This window comes from Psammomys obesus, unplaced genomic scaffold (genome assembly GCF_907164565.1).
Source record: "Psammomys obesus unplaced genomic scaffold, mPsaObe1.curated_primary_1811, whole genome shotgun sequence".
Lineage (NCBI taxonomy): Eukaryota > Metazoa > Chordata > Mammalia > Rodentia > Muridae > Psammomys > Psammomys obesus.
Window position 1 is genome coordinate 356,827 of NW_026592118.1, and position 19,528 is coordinate 376,354.

A 19,528-nucleotide genomic window follows, 5' to 3' on the forward strand; every position below is an offset into this window, starting at 1 on the left:
ATAGCCCATTGCAGCTCAGTATCCAAGTGGGTTCCCTAGTTAGGGAAACAGGGACTGTCTCAGACATGAACTCAAAGGCTGGCTATTTGACCTCCCCACCCCCAAGAGGAGCAGCCTTGCTAGGCCACAGAAGAGGACATTGTAGTCAGCCCTGAAGAGACCTGCTAAGCTAGGATCAGATGGAAGGGTAGGAGAACCTCCCCAATTAGTGGACTTAGAGAGGGGCAGGAAGGAGAAGAGGGAGGGAGGGTAGGATTGGGAGGGAATGAGGAGGCTACAGCTGGGATACAAGTAAATAAACTATAATTAATATAAAAAAAGAAAAAAGAGCACAGGCCGCTCTTCCAGTGGTCCTGACTTCAAATCCTAGCACCCACACAGTGGCTCACAACCATCCATAGTGAGATCTGGTGATCTCTGCTGGCCTACAGGTGTACATGCACACAGAACTCCATACACATAATAAATAAATCTTAAAAAAAAGGAGATACATTTTCAGAGTGCAGGGAATCATATGAAAGAAGGGGTGTTTGATGTGGAAAGGATAGGAGCTCCACAAGGACCAAATATATCTGGGCACAGGGTCTTTTCTGAGATGGACACTCAACCAAAGACCATTAGTGGATAAAACCTAGAACCTCTGCTCAGATGTGACCCGTGATAGCTCAGTAATCAATTGGTTTCCCATAGTAAGGGGAACAAGGACTATTTCTAACAGGAACTCAATGACTGGCTCTTTGACCTCCCCACCCCACAAGGGAGGAGCAGTACTGTTAGGCAACAGAGGAGGACTTTTCAGCCAGTCCTGAAAATACCTGACAAAACGGAGTCATATGAAAGGGGAGGAGGTTCTCCCTTATCAGTGGACTTGGAAGGGGCAGGGAGGAGATGAGGGAGGGAGGGTGGGATTGGGGAAGGAATGAGGGAGCAGGATACAGCTGGAATACAGAATTAACAAAATGTAATGAATAAGAAAAGTAAAATTTAAAAAAAAAAAAGCAGATACATTTTTACTTGCATTTCCCTGATGGCTAATGGCATTGAGCATTTCTTTAAGTGTTTCTCTGCCATTTGATATTCCTCTATCGAGAATTCTCTGTTTAGCTCTATTCCCCACTTTTTAATTGGATTACTTGGCTTGTTGTTTTTCTGCTTCTTTAGTTCTTTATACATACTGTATATTAGCCCTCTGTCAGATAGAGGGTTAGTGAAGATTCTTTCCCAATCTGTAGGCAGTCATTTTGTTTTGAGGACGGTGTTCTTTCCTTTACAGAAGCTTTTCAGTTTCATGAGGTCCCATTTATTGATTGTTGCTCTTAGAGCCTGTGCTGTTGGTGTTCTGTTCAGGAAGTTGTCTCCTGTACCAATGAGTTCTAGGGTCTTCCCCACTTTTTCTTCTAACCGATTTAATGTGTACTAATTAAGAGGGAGGACTCTGGCTAAAATGCTCAATCCCCACTCTGAAAGGCAAAGTGGATCGACACCAGAAGAAGAAAACAGAAAACAAGTTAGGAGCCTCCCACAGAGGGCCTCTGAAAGGCTCTGCCCTGCAGACTATCAAAGCAGATGTTGAGACTTATGGCCAAACTTTGGGCAGAATGCAGGGAATCTTATGAAAGAAGTGGGAAATAATAGTTAGATCTGGAGAGGACAGGAGGTCCACAAGGAGAGCAACAGAACCAAAAAATTTGAGCACAGGGGTCTTTCCTGAGACTCATACTCCAACCAAGTACCATGCATGGAGATAACCTAGAACCCCTGAACAGATGTAGCTCATGGCAGTTCAGTGTCCAAGTGGATTCCATAGTAATGGGAACAGGGACTGTCTCTGACATGAACTGATTGGCCTGCTCTTTGATCACCTCCCCCTGAAGGGGGAGCAGCCTTACCAGTCCACAGAGGAAGACAATGCAGCAATTCTGATCTGATGAGCCTAACAGACTAGGATCAGAAGGAAGAAAAAGAAACCGTCCCATACCAGTGGACTTGGGGAGGGGAGTGTGTGGAGAAGGGGGAGGAGGGGGAGGAAGGGAGGATTTAGGAAGGGGGAGGAGGAACGGAACTAGAGGGGGGATACAAAGTAAATAAAGTACAATTTAAAAAAAGAAGATACATTAATCTTAACATTAATTGTGCTCTTATAAACATCTTTATTCTCTATAGATCTTTGCAAAATGCAGACAGATTTAATATTGCCATATTATTGGAGCTGACTAATTGCCTAGAGGTAATTTACAGCAGTTTATATTTTATGTGTCAAAGCACAATGTTGACAAGAGCTGCTGCCTTGAGACCTCAACATTAGTTTTCTCTAAACACCAACAGAAATGGAACCCATGAAACAGAATGACTGTTTTCAGACTTTGATTACTGAGCTTTAATTTAGTACCTTGTTTCAAGAGAGGAGACTATTATTCTAAGAAACACTTCATTTGGTATCAGTGATTTGTAATAAATTCACTGAATAAGGGAACAAAGGTTAAGAAATTGAAAATGTCTAATCTAGGAAAGACAGAGGATAACTTAGATAACTTAGAATTATAATTCTATTCCTTTTAAATTTGTGTGTGTTGTATGTGTAGAAGTTGTATATACTTGTAAACACGTATATGAACACATGTGTGCGGGTTGCACATGTATAAACATGTGACTAGAAACTAGAGCTTGACTTTGAGCATCTGCTACTTTTGTGTTACGCTTTATTTCTTATTAATGGATTGCTCACTGAACCTGATGATTGTGTTTTCCACTAGACTGGATAACAAGTAGCCCTCTCCCCACCAAGGATCAGCCTATCCCTCTATTCCTCCAGTGCTGGGGTACACACTTCCACAAACACATGGACAAAGAGCCATACCCAGATCTTACATGGGTGTTGAGAATCCAAACTCAGGTACTCATGCTTGCACAACAGGCCCTGTACTGTTTCTACTTCTGACACCGGTCATTTAAAAAATATATTTGAAATACATATTTAACACTTAAAAAGTTGTCAAATAGTACAATGATTTACAAACATTTACATGCAGCTTACAGTAAAGTTTGGATTTAAGGAAAACAAAATCAATTTAAAGACTTGTTAATTCAGTATCTACCTTTCAGGAGGGAAGATTTATTTATAATCCATAACAATACATTGGCTTTCAAAATATCCTGACAAGCAAGATTCTAAGCCTTCTGCTGGAGAATCACTACAGTCATCAATAATGGGTCAGTGATACAATAAAATTCTCCTGCTTCTGAAGATGGACTCAGCTGTTACACAGACAAACCTGTTGCATCATTTCAGTTTACACACATAGAAAGAAACAAGTCTTTGGAAGCAAATTCTTTCAGAAGCCCAATTTGATTGAACTATTTTGGCATGTTTTATTTGCAAAGAGATAGTCTACAAATGTGTATCATCACACAGCTCAAAAACCAAAACTGTAAGTATATTTAGAAGAAAATTTTGATGTGAAATAAATATTTTTCTAAAGATGTACCACCACTTCTCAGAAGCTATTCTGTGAGGCATAAACTCAGGACAGTCCCGTTCATTGTAGGCCAGCCAAGTGAAAGAACCTTAAGAACATCAGAACAAGCGACACCATCACATCATGGCTTCTTATTTGGATTCCCCCACTATTTCTGATAGGTTTCAAAGGAGACTTATAGGTATGAAGTAATTCTTTTCCAAATGTCAATATATCACTTTCTAGAAAACATCCATTTCAGAAATGGGAAAATGTTCTGTGTTTTACAGGATTTGGGCATTTTAATGTTTTTCCTATGATACCATTAAGGCAGTAACAGGACATTTTTATTGTCCTGATCAAAAGGCCTGAAAATTCTATTTCCAGTTTTCTGTTCAGCTCAGAGTCTCATTTTGTTACCAATGATTAAGGCTGTGGCTATCTTTTCCCTCACTTCAGCCTCTAAGACAAAGAAAAAGTTCCTGCTCTTTGTCTAACAGATGGCATCTAAAGGAGTGAGGAACTGACTACGGTTACGATGGTGGCCATTGGATCAACAATTATAACCAGATTAAGCTTTGAGATTTTTGAGAACCTCACTTAACTGTCCCTGACTTAACAACAAAAATTTTTGTTGAAGAAGAAGAAGAAGAAGAAGAAGAAGAAGAAGAAGAAGAAGAAGAGGAAGAGGGACCTCTCGTCCTGTAAAGTCTTTCCCTTCCAGATTGTAAGGAGGAAGTCGGAAAGAGATGGCAGAGGGCAATGGAAATGGTGTCCCCGGTTTCTTGTCTGCCTTTGTCTGGGGCAAGCACAGATGCCCAGATGTTTTGCAGACACTGAAAAGATAATTCCTAGTGAACTGTCAGACAGAAGCCATAGCATTTATCTTTCCTGAGCTTCTCTAGTTCCTAGAGAATTCTGTTGAGGTTCTCCTAAGAATCTCAAGCTCCTAAGCTTAGAATGAGGCTGGTTAATAAGAATCAGTGGGACTCAACATTTTGATCACATGACATAGAGAAAGAAATCTGGGACTGGGATAGAAGCTTCTTTACTCTGGATAGTCATCACATTGCCAGAAAGTGCCATGAAAGCTACTTGGAAAGAATTGTTCTTAAGAGTCTTACTCAGCTTGGATCTGCATACAACAATACTCACTGGCCAGGAAAGATGAGCTCCCTGGTGCAACAGTGACAAATCTTCTGTAGAGGTCACCAACCACTTGCTGATTGGACTTTAGGGTTCCTGCACAGGAGGGAAATCACACCTGATACTGTAGAACTGGTCAAGAGCCTATGGCTAGCTAGCTCACAGGCCCTAGTGGGGAAACTACTATTCTTGTTATACTAAATGGACATAATGTACCCATCAGTTTTCTTCTGAATAATTATGTCTATGCCTAGAAAACAGTGCCAGTGTCAGTTTTGATCAGAGAATCTTCTTTTTACAGTGGTCAGTGGTAACTGCAGGGACTCAAAATACTGAGAATAAGTCTGTTTTCTTCAGTGTTGTAGCCACTGCTAAGGTGCCCCATGACCCTGTAAACAATCCTAATGATACTAACTGGTCAGGCCTGGAGAAATGACTCAACTGGTTAAGAGCACTGGCTGCTCTTCCAAAGGACCCAGATTCAATTCCCAGCACCCACATGGCAGCTCACAACTCTCTGTAACTCCAGTTTCAGGGTATCTGACACCCTCACATAGACATACATGCAGGCAAAACACTGCCATGCAAATAAAATAAAAATAAATCTTTCAAAAAAGAAAGAAAAAAGAAACTCACTGGTCATGAAAAAAATCCATTAAGACAAAAGAGGTGCTATTTGTGTAGAGGAAGAGGATCAGTTGGAGTATGAGGAGGCAAGAGAAGGTAATTAGTAAAGGGAAAATGATTAAAATATACAATGCGTGAAACAGTATATTAAAACTTATTGTGTACGACTAATATATGCTAATAAAATGTTTTTTTAAAAAAATGGGGTTGGGGAGATGGCTCAGGACGTGAATTTGTCTTTGCGAAAGCAAGAGGACATGGGTTAAAATCCCAAGCACCCACAGGAAAAGCTGGCAACAGTGGTGCCTGTGTGCCTGTAGCCTGAATTGGGAGGTAGAGGATGGTATCCATGGAACTTGCTGATCATCAAGCTTTCTTAAAAGGAGTGAGCTTCAGTGAGATGTTTTGTCTCAAAAACTAAAGTAGCTGGAAACTGTGAGCCTCTTCACTGCTGTAGGGAACTATCTGGCCACTTCTTAACAAACTTTGTTTGCTTGACTTTATCTCTACCTTTTTACTCCTTAATTTTGTTCTCTGTCAGTTTCATAGAGCTATATGATGTATTCCAGACATTCTTTCCCCATAATCTTTTATCTCCTTTCATCCTTGTCAATACCCCTTTCAGTCCTATCAGTCCCTTTCCCAAATTCCTGACTTTTAGTTTTGTTTAGTGACCCAATGTAGCCTGGGATGTACATGTGAGTATAGGATTGTAACTATCCATTACAACTATCCTGGTGGGGCCATCCCCACCAGGTTTGTTTGCATCTGAAGACACAGATGCTCACTCTCCCTGAATTAATCAGCAGCAAATAGTTCATCAGAACTTTTGGAGCCTATCCTACTTCCCTGCCTGAGTGTTGATGAACCCATTCCCATCTAGAACCAGTTCAGAAACCTACAGCTCTGTGGAATCTGAGGTTGTAATGGCTGTGTATTGCCCAGAACATGGTGTTTCTCAGAACTTTTTAGCCCTTGGACATTATTTTTTCTGCTCCACTTTGTTTGATGTTCCTTGAGCTCACAAGGAAAGACATGAATGTCTTCTTTAAAACTGAGCACTCATTTATCACTTATTCTAGGGACTTTGTGCAGCCATGAGTCTCTGCATTTACCACCAACCACTGAGAAAAACAAAGCAAAACAAAACCTTCTTTTGTTAAGGCTGACAGTAGCATTTGTTTCTGAATGTAATTATAAATATTCAAAAAAGCAGTTTGATGATATTCCACTTCAGCAAAGCAAGTTTCGGCTCCTCCACAGGATCTATGACAGCCCCCAACATATGTTTTTGACCAGCTTTACAATACTAGGGATGGTTTTGCTCCTATGGAGTGGGTCTCAAATCCAATCAGGAGAGGAGCTGGTTATGCCATCAACAGTAGTGCACTGTTGCACAAATGGGTATACCTTGCAAGGCAAATTGGTACTGTAGCTTGTAGGATACACAGCTGTTTATCTTTCTTCCCTAGAAGCATAAATTGCCCTTTTAAAACTATGAAAATAGCCATCAGGGATGAATCTTATAGCTCAATTCCAACTTGATTTCTCAATATCATTCAACCAACGCATATATATGGTCTTCAGCAACAGTTCTAGTGGTGGGTTTTTCTTCTTGAAAAATAAAATGGAATATGAGCTGCACAGCAATTGGAGACACCTAACATTCTTTGTTGCTTTCACCTGAATATGCACAAACATCTCTCTCACACACACTAACCTGGCTAGTTTTATGATATAAGCTAGAGTCATCAGAGAGTTTTCATAAGATCAGGCTGTAGGAAAGGCTGTAGGGCATTCATTAGTGATTAATGGGGAGGGACCAGTCTATTGTGGGTTGGACTCCTGGGCTGGTGGTCCTGAGTTCTATAAAAAATAAGGGGGAAAAAAAGAAGGGTAAGCAATTCATGGGAAACAAGCCAGTAAGTAGGACTCCTCCATGGACTCTGTATCAGGTCCTGCCTCCAACTTCCTGACATCCTGAGTTCCTGTCCTGACATCCTTTAATGGTGAACATTTTGGAAGCATAAACCAGCCAACCCCTTTCCTCTCCAAACTGCTTGTTGTTGTCATGTTGTTTCATTACAACAATAAAAACCCTAATTAAGACACATGCAATGGAAGAAGAAAAAAAGAATTAATTAAATTGCTGAGATATATGAAAAATCAATGAGCAAGAGTAAAGGCAGTGTCACCTAGAAACCAGGGGGTGATAACACAACATGTACATTACCATCTTCTAAACTCTGGAGCCAACTTGAAGCAAGTTCACAAGAGAAGCACAAAGCATATCTACATGAAGAAGTAGCAGAATAAATTACACAACAGCCACAGACAGATCAATAGTGTGCCAGTCTCCAGAGGAAACAGAGAAGAGCCTAAAACCCTTGACATTGCTCATCCCCCAACTCCTTCGATACATACCTAGGTGACACCTTGAGAGATTCTCAGAAATGCAGGATAGAAGGCCCAAATACTGAGCTTTAAAGAAATTATTTAAACTATTAGGTAACATCAGCACTTAAGAGATGAGGGCAGAAAGGTCAGATGTTTAGGGTCTTGCTCATCTATATGCATGATCAAGGCCAGTTGGGCTACATGAAAGTCTGTCTCAAAAATCCAAAACAAATATATTACCTGACTCTCAGAATCAGGCCTACCATTAAACCAAATAAGGAAAAAATTAGATTTTTCTCTGTAGCAACACATGAAAAACAAAACATGATCTCATTTCTTTGTTGATCCAACTCAGTAGGAACTGTAAAATAAATTCCTAGTTTTAAAATAGTAAAGCAATATTTTATGCACAAATGTTTAGCTGTAGATATAAAGAGCCTGAATAAAACACCATTCCTTCCATTAAAACAAAAGACGCAGGAATGTGGAGGAGTTAGTTTATAAAATGAAAGAATCTTTTATCAACCAGAGGATCTCTATGTTGGAATCTGTGTGCTGACAAAATTCAAGCTCAACCTAGTTCTACAATTTTCATTTTAGACAGCCTCCAGTATTTTTAAATAAAGGTAATTTCCATTGAAGTTTTACCTTTTCTTCAAAAAGCTTGCAGTAAAACACGTAGAAGATGAAAATATCAAACTGATTTCTCTGAAAACATAATAAGAAGGGCAAAGTCACAACAGGGCAGTTTCCAACCTTTTGACATTGCAAGGAGATAGTGTCATATAGCAGTGCTTCTCAATCTGTGGGCCACAACTCTTTTGGGGGGGGGTGTCAAGTGATTCTTTCATGAGGGTGGCCTAAAACCATTAGAAATACCTGAAATTTACATTATGATTCATAACAGTAGCAAAATTAATTATGAATTACCAATGAAAATAATTTTATGGTTAGGTCACCACAACATGAGGAACTGTATTAAAGGGTCACAGCATTAGGAATGTTGTCATTGTCATATACAAATGTATTAAGCAGTATTTATTGGTAGCCTAGAATTCACATGACCTGTGGGCTGCAAGTTAGATATACCTATAGCCTCTTTCATCACATATGTGAATAAATAACACAGCTCTAGATTCATTATTAATATCCAGATTATGAGTATACTACTTTTAAATATTACTATGTATCACCAACTCTTTCTTGTTGACGTTTTAGGCATTTGCATTTGAATAAACCCATCACTCTGAAAGCCTAAATTCTGAAATGCTAGTGAGTCAACTATGAAAATCTGAAAGCAGTACAACTTAATGTTAAGATTCACTCATATATCTCCCTTACTTAGAAAGGTACATGGCATACGCATTCTCCCTGTAGCTCTTACTTATGTTAAGTAAAAAATTAATTACTGCACACATCAATGACTGATCTAACCAAAAAGAAGTAAAAAGAGAACCACATCCAAAATGTAAATTTTATTACGATAAACCCAAATCTTCTTTCTTAGAGCTAGGGCAAAGTGATCAGGATTTCAGAAACACAGAATTGGCTCTAAGTCATCAAACTGGGTCACCTTTTGGCTTCTTCATGCTCTTTCCGGTTTTTTGCTGCTCTCCATTTCTTTACCAGTATCTGCTTGATTCGGATCATTTCTGGCAGGATTTTCATGGAGTCACTTGCGGGCCTAGTATGCTTTAAAGAAAAAGATAAACACACAAATGACCGGGAAAATGTACACACATGTTGACTAACAATCGATATAGTGCCTGACAAATACAAGCCCTGCCCTCTTGGGCAGGTGTTTGGTGGGTTGAGCTTTGGCATCAGGACTGGCCTAAACATTCTGCTTCCTAACTTGGGTCCATTTTACTTGGTTTGCATTTTTAAAAGTGTAACACAAGAAAATATTAAAATTTGAAAATGAAATAGGTGACATAAAGCTTAGGGAATCCCAGCTAAATTGACTATCAGATTAGCCTATAGTTTTTGTCTCTAGAGCGTGTTCTTGATTAATGGCTGATGTGTGAAGGCCCAGCCTACTGTGGGTGATACTATCTCCATGCAGGTGAGGTTGGCCTATATAAGTAGCAGAACAAGCCAGAGCAAGATAATAAGCAGTGTTCCTCCATGGTCTTTACTTCAAGTTCCTGCCTCCAGGTCCCTGCCTTGCATTCCTACCCTGACTTCCCCTCATAATGGACTATAAGCTGTAAGCCAATTCCACCCTTTCATCTCCAGTTTGCTTTTGGCCACACTATTGCATCACAGCCACAGAGACTCAAATGGATACAGCATGGTACTTTTTTCTCTTTCCTACTCTGGGACATTCTCCTGCCACTCATGGGAAGCCCTCCGATGATCTTCTAATTTACTTTCCTGTCAAAATGTCTCTGTTGTCAAAAAATCCTTGTTTCAACTTTCTTTCCTCCTCTTGTGCTGACCCCATTTCAGGCAGGTTATTGCTCTCTGCTAAAACAACACAATCTTCCCTCCCAAAGAAAAATTAAACTCTGTACTCATCTGACCTGACTTCCCTGCACTGTTGCTTCTCTGGAAAAGCCACCTCCAAGTTCCCACGTTAGAAACCATTTTCTCATGTCTTCTTACTTGACTGCTCCTCTGTTGTCCAAACTTTACCCCATAGCCTAATTTTGTTCCTCTTCTTCTTTGTCTTAGGCATCTTCCCTGTCCCATCTTCTCATCTTCTCTCTCTCTCCCTCCTCTCTCTGTCTTAAGCCTTCCCCTCATTTCCCCCCTTCTTCTCCTGCCATCCCCACTTTGGGATCAAATCCAGGACTTTTGCATGCTAGGCAAGTAGTCTCCCAGAGAACCACATCCCCAGCTCACTGATCATTGTTTGAGACCAGGTCTTGTAAACTGTCTTCCTTTTATCAGAGGAACACATAATTTTAGTAAGAAATCTAAAAACATGAATAATTTATGTTATCAAATGCTAATCTGAAATTTAGGGAAAGGTGGGTATGGCCCAGGGGAGAATGCTTGCCTAGCATATACAAGGCTCTGGTTTCAGTTTCCTGACACCAGAAAAAGAAATAATTGCTGAAATCTACAGAAAAAAAGTTTTAAAAGAAATAACACATACCAATACCCGACGAGTTGTCACAAAGTTGGTGTATGCTCCAGCAAAAATGTCTTTGATTTCAATATCCACAAGGTCTAAAAAAGTAAGATATACGTGTTCAGAGTTTTAATGGGAAAAAAAAATATGTCTATACATAACTAAGTCGAATTTATTCATTGTTGAAAATTTATACTCTCCTAAATTTTGACTACAAATAGCATAAACAATTAATTTTGGCCATATCAAATGCTATTTATTCACTCAATAAACATTTTAGTTGTCTAGACACTTGCATAATGAATTGGAGTTGACATGCTTATGCATTTGTTTAAATATATCAAATCATATTGTTAATATAATTAACTAATTTGATATCTTGTTTGGTATTTCTTAAATCTTCAGAAGTTTCTAATTCAGGAAAAAGTTCAGCAGTTTAAAATAAAAGTACTAAGCAGCATAATCATCATTCAGTGGAATCCTGTGAAAGAAGGTGTCATGAGCTGGTAGAAGGACTCATACCTTCTGCAGATAGGAGGCAGGTAACGTGAGAGTTCTCTGCTGGGGCCTTCTGATGAGTTGGGTTGCTTGTGTAACTTGGTCCACAGCCTAAAGACACCACTTGACCAGTGGTGTAGACATATGCAATGGTGTGATAACTACAACATGAAACACAATGCAATGATAATACGATATTCCAAAGAACCAGACACTCAAGCTTTCAAGAAAAAAGAAAATGCCATTCACCTTTGCCATGCAGCCAGCCGTCTCATTACAGTGTTAGTGTTGCAGAGTACTAGGCGGCATCTCCAAAGAGGTGGCATTAACTTACTAGTCAAGATAAAGTTAGTGATGGGGATTCACTGTATTTCCTATCATGTAGCCTTTTTGGTTTTGTTTTGAGCCAGAGTCTCATATAGACCAGGCTTGCTACCATCTCTCTATGTAGCAAAGGATAAGCTTGACTTTGTGATCCTTCTGCCTTTACCTCCCTACTGCTGGGGTTAAACACTGACTTCATCATCACCACCACTACAACCACCGCCACACCTGGTACCACTGCCACCACACCCACTATATGTAGTTCGAGGGATCTACTCTTACGTTTGTAAGGTATTGGCAAGCATTCTACCAGTTGTTCTACGTATCAGGTATTTTATGTATTTTTTTCTTAATTTTTAAAACAGCACACAAAATATCAAGCTTTGTCATGAAGCTGTCAAATGCTTGTTTTTATTGTCTCTCTTTGCCATGTTTGCTCATATCTTTCTGTGTCTCTCCTCCCTTACCCTTCCACCCCTGTAGTATCCTTTCTGCTCTCATGTCACATGTGTTCCATTGCCTGCCTTCCTCACATATCTTTCCTCCCTTTTTAGTCTCTCATGAGCTATCACATTCTCACCCACACAAATACATACAAACAGTAAAAGTTAAGATCTGCATGGAACAAAACATGTTTTTGTCTTGAGTCTGAGTCAGCTCTCTTAATATAGTAATTTCCAGATCTATTCATTTTCCTGAAATTTTCATATTCCATTTTTCTTGATATCTGAGGAAAACTTCATTGTATATGTATATCACATTTTCAATACCTATCTGTCCACCTATCAAGGAGGCATCTAGGCTGATTCCATTTCCTGGTTTTTATGAATAGTGTGCAAATGTCTTTTGGAGTCTTTTGGGCATATGCCCTGGGAAGCACAGCTGGGTCAAACGATAGTTCTACTTTTAATTGTTTCAGAGATCTCTGTACTGGTTTCCATGGTGGCTGCACCAGTTTACATTCCCACCAGCATTGGCTTTTTCCTACCCTTGCCAGGATTTCTTCTGCTTTTTTCCTTGAATACAGTTGTTCTGACATAGGTGAGGTGCAAACTCAAATTAGTTTTCAATATGCATTTTCCTGAATGTTACAGATGTTAAACATGTTTTAAAATGTTCATGGTTAACATGTGCTGCTTATTGGGAAAACCATCTGCTCATTTCATGGCACATTTATTAGCAGTTTGGGTTTTTATATGTTCTAGATCTTAGCCTTTTGTCTGAAGTAGCTGGCAAGGATTTTCTCCCTTTATAAGCTGTCTGTTCACTCTGCTGATAGATTTTCTTGCTTGTATGAGGTTGTAAATTTCATGCAATTCAATTTGTTAATTCTTGAAGTTATTTCTCTTCTATTGGAGTCCTTTTTGGAAAGTGCCTGCATCTTGAAGGATTTTTCCTAATGTCTTCCTCTAGCATTTTCAGGGCTTCAAGTTTCAAAATAAGGTCTTTAATCCACTGGAGTTGAGGTTTTTTGTTGTTGTTGTTTTGTTTTTTTCCATGTATCAGTGTATATATGGTGAACATGTATGGTGTATATATATATATATATATATATATATATATATATATATATATATATGCCCACATGAGTGTGGGTAAACATATGTGTGCGCCTATGGGGTTTCTAGGCTCATATCAGGAATCTTCTATCACTTTTATTCCTTATTCATTACGGAATAAGTAATTAATAAGTCTATTAATAAACCCAGCCAAAGACTTCTGATATGACTAGTCTCTTGGGAAAGCCCTGATTCCCTTCAATGCTGGAATTACAGGTGGACTGCCACACCCACCCACCATTTACATAGGTCTTGGGGATGTCATCCCTGGTTCTCTCTCAGCCTTGTGCTGAGAAAATTTTAATCCCAGAGCCATCTTCCAGGCTAAATTTGAATTAATTTTTGTGCAAGGTGAGAGATATGAATCTAATTTCATTTTTATTCAGGTGGATATCAAGTTTTACTAGCATCATTTGTTGAATAGGCAGTTTGTTTTTTTACCCAGTCAAATACTAGGTAGCCCTCTTTTTAAATTTATGTGGGGATCCCATATTCTATTTTGTGTGTTTTAAATGCAAAATTTTGGAGTTTTCTACAAGGAGAGCAACAGAACTAGAAGATTTGAACACAGGGGTCTTCCCAGAGACCCATACTCCAACCAAGTACCAGGCATGGAGATAACCTAGAACCCCTGAGCAGATGTAATCCATGGATGGCAGTTTAGTGTCTAAGTGGGCTACATAGTAATGAGAAAAGGGACTATCTCTGACATGAACTGATTGGCCTGCTCTTTGATCACCTCCCCCTGAGGGTAGAGAAGTCTTACCAGGCCACAGAAGATGACAATGCAGCCACTCCTGATGAGATCTGATAGACTAAGATCAGAAGGAAGGAAAGGAGGACCTCCCCTATCAGTGGACTTGGGGAGGAGCATGCATGAAGAAGGGGGAGGGAGGGTGGGATCGAGAGGGGAGGAGGGAGGGGCTTATGGGGGGATACAAAGTGAATAATAATAATAATAATAATAATAATAATAATAATAATAATAAATAGAGAAAAAATTTTGGGGTTTTATTTTGTACTGGGTTAGATACATATACAAATACTCAAAATAGGTATTATGAGATATAACCTCATAATTAGGTCAACTGAAACCCTGAATATATGTTAATAGTCATTATGCTCTGTATGCATGAGATTAATTTGTCTTACCAACTTAAGCAGGCAAATACTACCACCTTTGCTATTTAATTCTCTCCTACCCTCTACTCAGAGAAAAGTTGTCTATTATAGTAAACTTCTAATAATTATTTGTTGCATAATTATTAATAGAAATGAAATTTTCAAATTAAAATGTATTTTAAAGAAGTAAATTTTTAAGACGAAAAGTTTTTATCAAGAGTGTAGCCATGTGGTTTTGGGTGTCTCATAATACTTTCCGTTCAAACTTTTTTAAAAGGCCTGATACCTTCCACACTCTATCTGTGAAACATGGCCACCAATTCCTTCTACGAGTTGTGGGCCTCTTCTGTTACTCCTGGGACTATGATGTATCTGTCCAGAGCTATTGCTTCCAAATGTAAACACTTGTCCATCCTGTTTAAAAAATAAGGAATCAGATTAATTCCATGTTTTAAAAGATAACTATGTTAGTACAAAAGCGGTATGTGAAATTTGTATCTTATAAATTTATTTATAAATTCCATAAATTTATTCCCAAATTATTTATACTTATTTATAAATTGTCATAAACTTATTTAAAAATTATTTGTATTATTATTACAAAAATTATTTATAGATTTATGGAATTTCTTTGAAAACTATACACTTTGAAGATTTTAAGAATGCATTACACACTTAATATTGCTAAGACAGGGGCTGGAAAGATGGTTCAGCACTTAAAGCATGTACTGCTTTGCAGAGGACTAGAGTTTGATTCAACCACCCATGTCAAGCATCTCATCACCACCTGTAACTCCAGCTCCAGAGGATCTGAATTCTCCTGTGTTCATGTATACTCTCTCTTTCTCTCTCTCTCTCTCTCTCCCTTTCCCTTTCCCTTTCCCCCTCCCTATCCTTCTCCCTCTTCCCCTCTCTCTCTCCAGTATTTAATGAAGAGAAAGGTACCTTTTCCACATGTATACTGTATATACACAAGGAATATTATAATTTTGTGAATTCTGTTTCAATAAGGCTAGGAAAAAAGAACTAGACACTTAATGGTTGTTGCTGAATTAATCGTGACAAATTAACTGTTGAACACTAACACCAACATTTAAATATTGTGTTGGGTGCTTTATTTATTTCGGCATTTCCTGAAAATTCACTCTCCTCAAAAGATGATTCTTTATTTAAAGCAACTCTAGGGGCTTGGGGATAACTCAGTTGGTAAAGTGCTGGTTACATAAGCATGGGGAGCCAGATTCAATCCCCTGAATTCATATAAAAACAAGGCACTGTGGTGTGCACTTCTAATCCCAGTGTTAGTGATATGGAAATAAAGGATTGGGCTTCCTTGTCTGTTGGGTTGACAGAATGAATGAGCCCCAGGCCAATGAGAGAGATCCTGCCTCAAAACACAAAGTGTGTGCTTGTCTGTGAAGTGGGTTATTGAAAATGATAAAACAAATTTTTGTGCAGACCAATTTTGCCAATGAATAATTGCCTGAAAGATTAGCTCCTACATTAACGTCTATTAACTTCTATTGAGACATCTCCTGATTTCTATTTAGTTCAGTTTTCCACTTTAGATATTTGTATATTAGATAGGCATTTTTAGATATTGAAATTCATCTTATGTCATATTTGAACGTTGGTGTTCTTGTAAAATTCGTTTATGAAAATCTTAACTTCTGGGTTTGGGAGCAATGGCTCAGCAGATAAGAGCATTTGTTGCTTCTGCAGAGGGTCTAAGGTCTGTTCCTGGCATCCATATGGAGCCTAACAGCTTGGTAATGTCAGTTCCAGTGAATTTGGCCCTACTTAAACACTGTGTTTATGCGATGCTCAGACATACATGTGGACAAAACACTTACATTCACAAAATAAATCTTTACAACAAAACCCAATTTATAATATAGTGTTATCAGGAGATAGAATTGGACCTTTGGTATATGATTAATTCATGAGGGTAAATCCATCATTAATGAAGTTATTTTTCTTATATATTAAAAAAAAAAAAAGACTCAAGAAGAACACTCCAACCCCTTCTATTGTGTGAGAACACAGCAAAATCTATCACCTGGGAGTCAAAAAGCCACCCATCATCATATGTAAATCTCTAGGATGTTGTGGCTTCTAGAGCTATGAGAATTATACTTCCCTTATCTCTAAGCTGCATGGTTGGTGAGGTTTTGTTACAGTAACCTGGACAGACTCAGATTGATTACTGTCAACAGTAAACAACGCATATCTCTTATCAATAATTCTCCAACATCTGAAAAGGAGAAGCACATTTTGAGTTACCTGGGTAAGCACTGCAGTGTGCTCATGACCACAGCTAATATAAACCACGCCCAGATTCTTCAGAGCTCCGATTGAGTGAGGCTTGTAGATCTTCACTGTTGAAAGAAAGCAGACTTTCTAGAATATAAGAAAATGACTCAGGGAGGGGTTTGTAAGTTTGAGAAGAGCTTGGGCTACAAAGTGAGACTCTGGCGAGTGTGGGAAGATAGTCTCAGATTTTCTTATCTTAACGTTTTTATAACTTTTATGATTTCTGTCAATATAATTTTGAAAGTGAACATTCAGAAGTATTAAAAGAAAAAATATGCTGAGGGGAAGCTATGCACTCTCATACTCATTTCTGGAAACCTTTAACCTTCTAGAACATCTGAAGCAATTGTCCTGGAGTACTAAGCTTCAGTACTAAGCTCCAGTACCAATCTCCCAAAATTTTTTCATAATTTGTATTCATTTCTGATGCATATGGTAAATGCCTGTGTTAATGACACAGAGAATAAGAGAACCTACCTTAAGAGGGTTAGATGTATTGTAAGTTCTGGCCATTGTCCTGACACATGGTAGGTGCTGAAATATATACTAGCCAAATGAAATGAAATGGACAGAAGAGACTGGAGTTCTTGAAGAAGACTTCTTAATGAATTTTAATGTAGTTTTAAATTTTAATGAATTTTAATGTGTTTTAGAGGAACAAAGAGAGACACTTGCTCAGAAACTTTTTTTAAACATGTGAGCTAGCATTTCCTCTAACACTATCAGTTTAATCAGTGATTCCCAAAGCTTGCACATGAAAATGACATGGGAATCTGTAACAATGGCTGAATCCTGTCACTCACAGCACAGGATTCTATGCTCTAATTTCCCTGGGGCTTGACCTGGACATCAAGAGCTTTAAAGGCATCCTATGGTAGACAATGGCCAGAGCCAAGGCCAGAGCTTGTAAATATGATAGGTGACCTGGTAAAGTGGCAATAAGGAAGCAGTAGAATTAAAAATGTTAACCAATTGGCCTTAAACTAGGGAGGTTAGCCTGGATGATCCAAGTGGGCTCTGTGCTACTCCTTTAACTGAGGAAGCTGTAGGCAAAACGGCCAGTGTTATCATAGCACGATTTTTAAAAGTTTTAATCTGCCACCACAGGTTTGCAGAAACAGGGATAGTCCTGGTAAAGCTAGAGTCCTATAGAAGCTAGAAAAAACAAGAAAATGGATTCTAACACAGAACCTTCAAAAAGCAAGGCCAACCTGCTGGCTGAGACCTAGGAGTGGACTCCTGACTTTAGATAAAAAGTGTATTGTTTAAAGTTGCTTAGTTTTGTGATATTATTCCAGAAGCAAGGAAAAGCTGATACAGTTTTCCAGGTAATGCTAATGAGACAGAGTTTGGGAACTACATTGTTATGCCCTGTGGCAGGCCAGTTTTCCAGCTGCAAAAGAATAACAACTCGTAAATATAAAACAATTTTCTTACCCTCAATATTTTTTTCACTGAGGGCCAACTGCCCAGCACTGTTGCTTCCCCAGCCAAATGAAGTCCCCATGAGAGACAGAGCAAAGCTGTGAGTGCCACCTGCAGCCACTTGAGCCAATGGGATCCCCTCCAGGGACTTCACCTTCTGTGGGCTGGCTTGAGAACGGAACTTCTTCCCCAGGCCCAGCTGACCTTGACTGTTATTTCCCCATGAAAATACTTGGCTATCTACAAAAATGAAGAACACAGTAAAACCTGTCACCTCAGTACCACATTTTGTTTTGGTTTTACTGAGATATACTTGACAAAGAAAACTTATACATATTTGAAAGATGAAGCAATATTCTAATATGCATATACACTGTAAAACAAATGCCAGAATTAGCTAATTAAATTGACTTACACAGGTAGTTTTGCTGTTGCTGTTTTTTGTTTTGTTTTTCCTAATTCTGCTTGTAGGGCTGAGGCTGTATCTCTAGAGTGTACTCAGACTATTTACTATTCTTAGGTTCAATGGCCAATTCCAAATAAATAAGAAGACAGGAAAGTGGAACAAAACAAAGCTCTGCTTTCTTAATAAATGTCAAATATACAAAGCATTATTATAAACAATAGTTACATTGTAGGACAACAGAGTTCCAGACCTCATTCATCCTATAGGTGAGTTTATAGTCTTTGAAACTTCTTCCTTTCCCCTAACTATATGTTCCTGGCAGCCACCACTCTACTCTGTTTATTTGAGTCTGGTATCCTGTGATTTTACATGTAAGAGAAATAGGCAGCATTTGTCTTTTTATGTCTGGCTTAAGTTACCACTATAATATCCCATAAGTTCACTCATGGTGTTGCAAACACACTATTTTTTCCTACTCTTTGTGTTGTAGTTAATTTAACAAGCCTTCAAAAATTAATAAAACAAAGATAATGGAAGAAATGAGACTAAAGTTTTCAGATGAAAGGCAAGGCACATTGTCAAGTTCGAGTCTCTTCAAAACAATGTCCATTATTTTCACTTGCAAAGGAAACTGTGTTTTTACAGCTGTTCCACCACCAAATACATGGAATTGTTCTTAACTTGTGTTTTCTATATGCTTCAAGCTAGAAAATCCTAAATCCCCACACCCCTGCTGTCAAATATACACAGAATTCAACTTTTTCTCATTTCCCAACGTTACCACTTTAGCCAAGATACCATGGGAAATTAGAGCTTTAAACTAGTGTCCCACATTTCTCCCTTGCTCACAACAGTCTTTTCTATCAAGGGTGGCCAAAGTGATATTTTAAAAATTTAAGTCCAGGCTGTAACTCATGTGACCCTGAAGCACTGGCCAGGGATTCTGGCATCCCCTGCCACTCTTCTTCTGTTTGGGACTCTTTCCTAACAAGGACCTTCATGTGATAAGGAGACACAAATAACCCACCTGCATGCTTTGACATGACCCTTCTTGACCCTGGTCACCCATGCACATACATTCTCCAGGTCAAGCCCAGCACATATATCCTGTACTAGAGCCCAGCCTTACAGTCTACTGTGTCCACATCAGAAACACAACCAACAAAAGTTGGTTTGT

At 38.8% G+C, this 19,528-nt stretch overlaps 1 protein-coding gene across 5 annotated transcripts in view; it reads right to left on the reverse strand.

The window, feature by feature from the left end:
- Positions 1-19,528, reverse strand: part of Herc6 (HECT and RLD domain containing E3 ubiquitin protein ligase family member 6) — an 82,699-nt gene that overhangs the window by 54,866 nt on the left and 8,305 nt on the right. For all 5 annotated transcript variants that reach the window (XM_055612723.1, XM_055612722.1, XM_055612721.1 and 2 more), the window contains exons 4-10: positions 17,958-18,185; positions 16,491-16,585; positions 14,494-14,621; positions 11,227-11,363; positions 10,729-10,802; positions 9,199-9,317; positions 8,274-8,333 (exon numbers count right to left, since the gene is read on the reverse strand). In XM_055612723.1, coding sequence (XP_055468698.1) covers positions 8,274-8,333; positions 9,199-9,317; positions 10,729-10,802; positions 11,227-11,363; positions 14,494-14,621; positions 16,491-16,585; positions 17,958-18,185 — 841 coding nt within the window. The remainder of the gene's footprint in view (positions 1-8,273; positions 8,334-9,198; positions 9,318-10,728; positions 10,803-11,226; positions 11,364-14,493; positions 14,622-16,490; positions 16,586-17,957; positions 18,186-19,528) is intronic.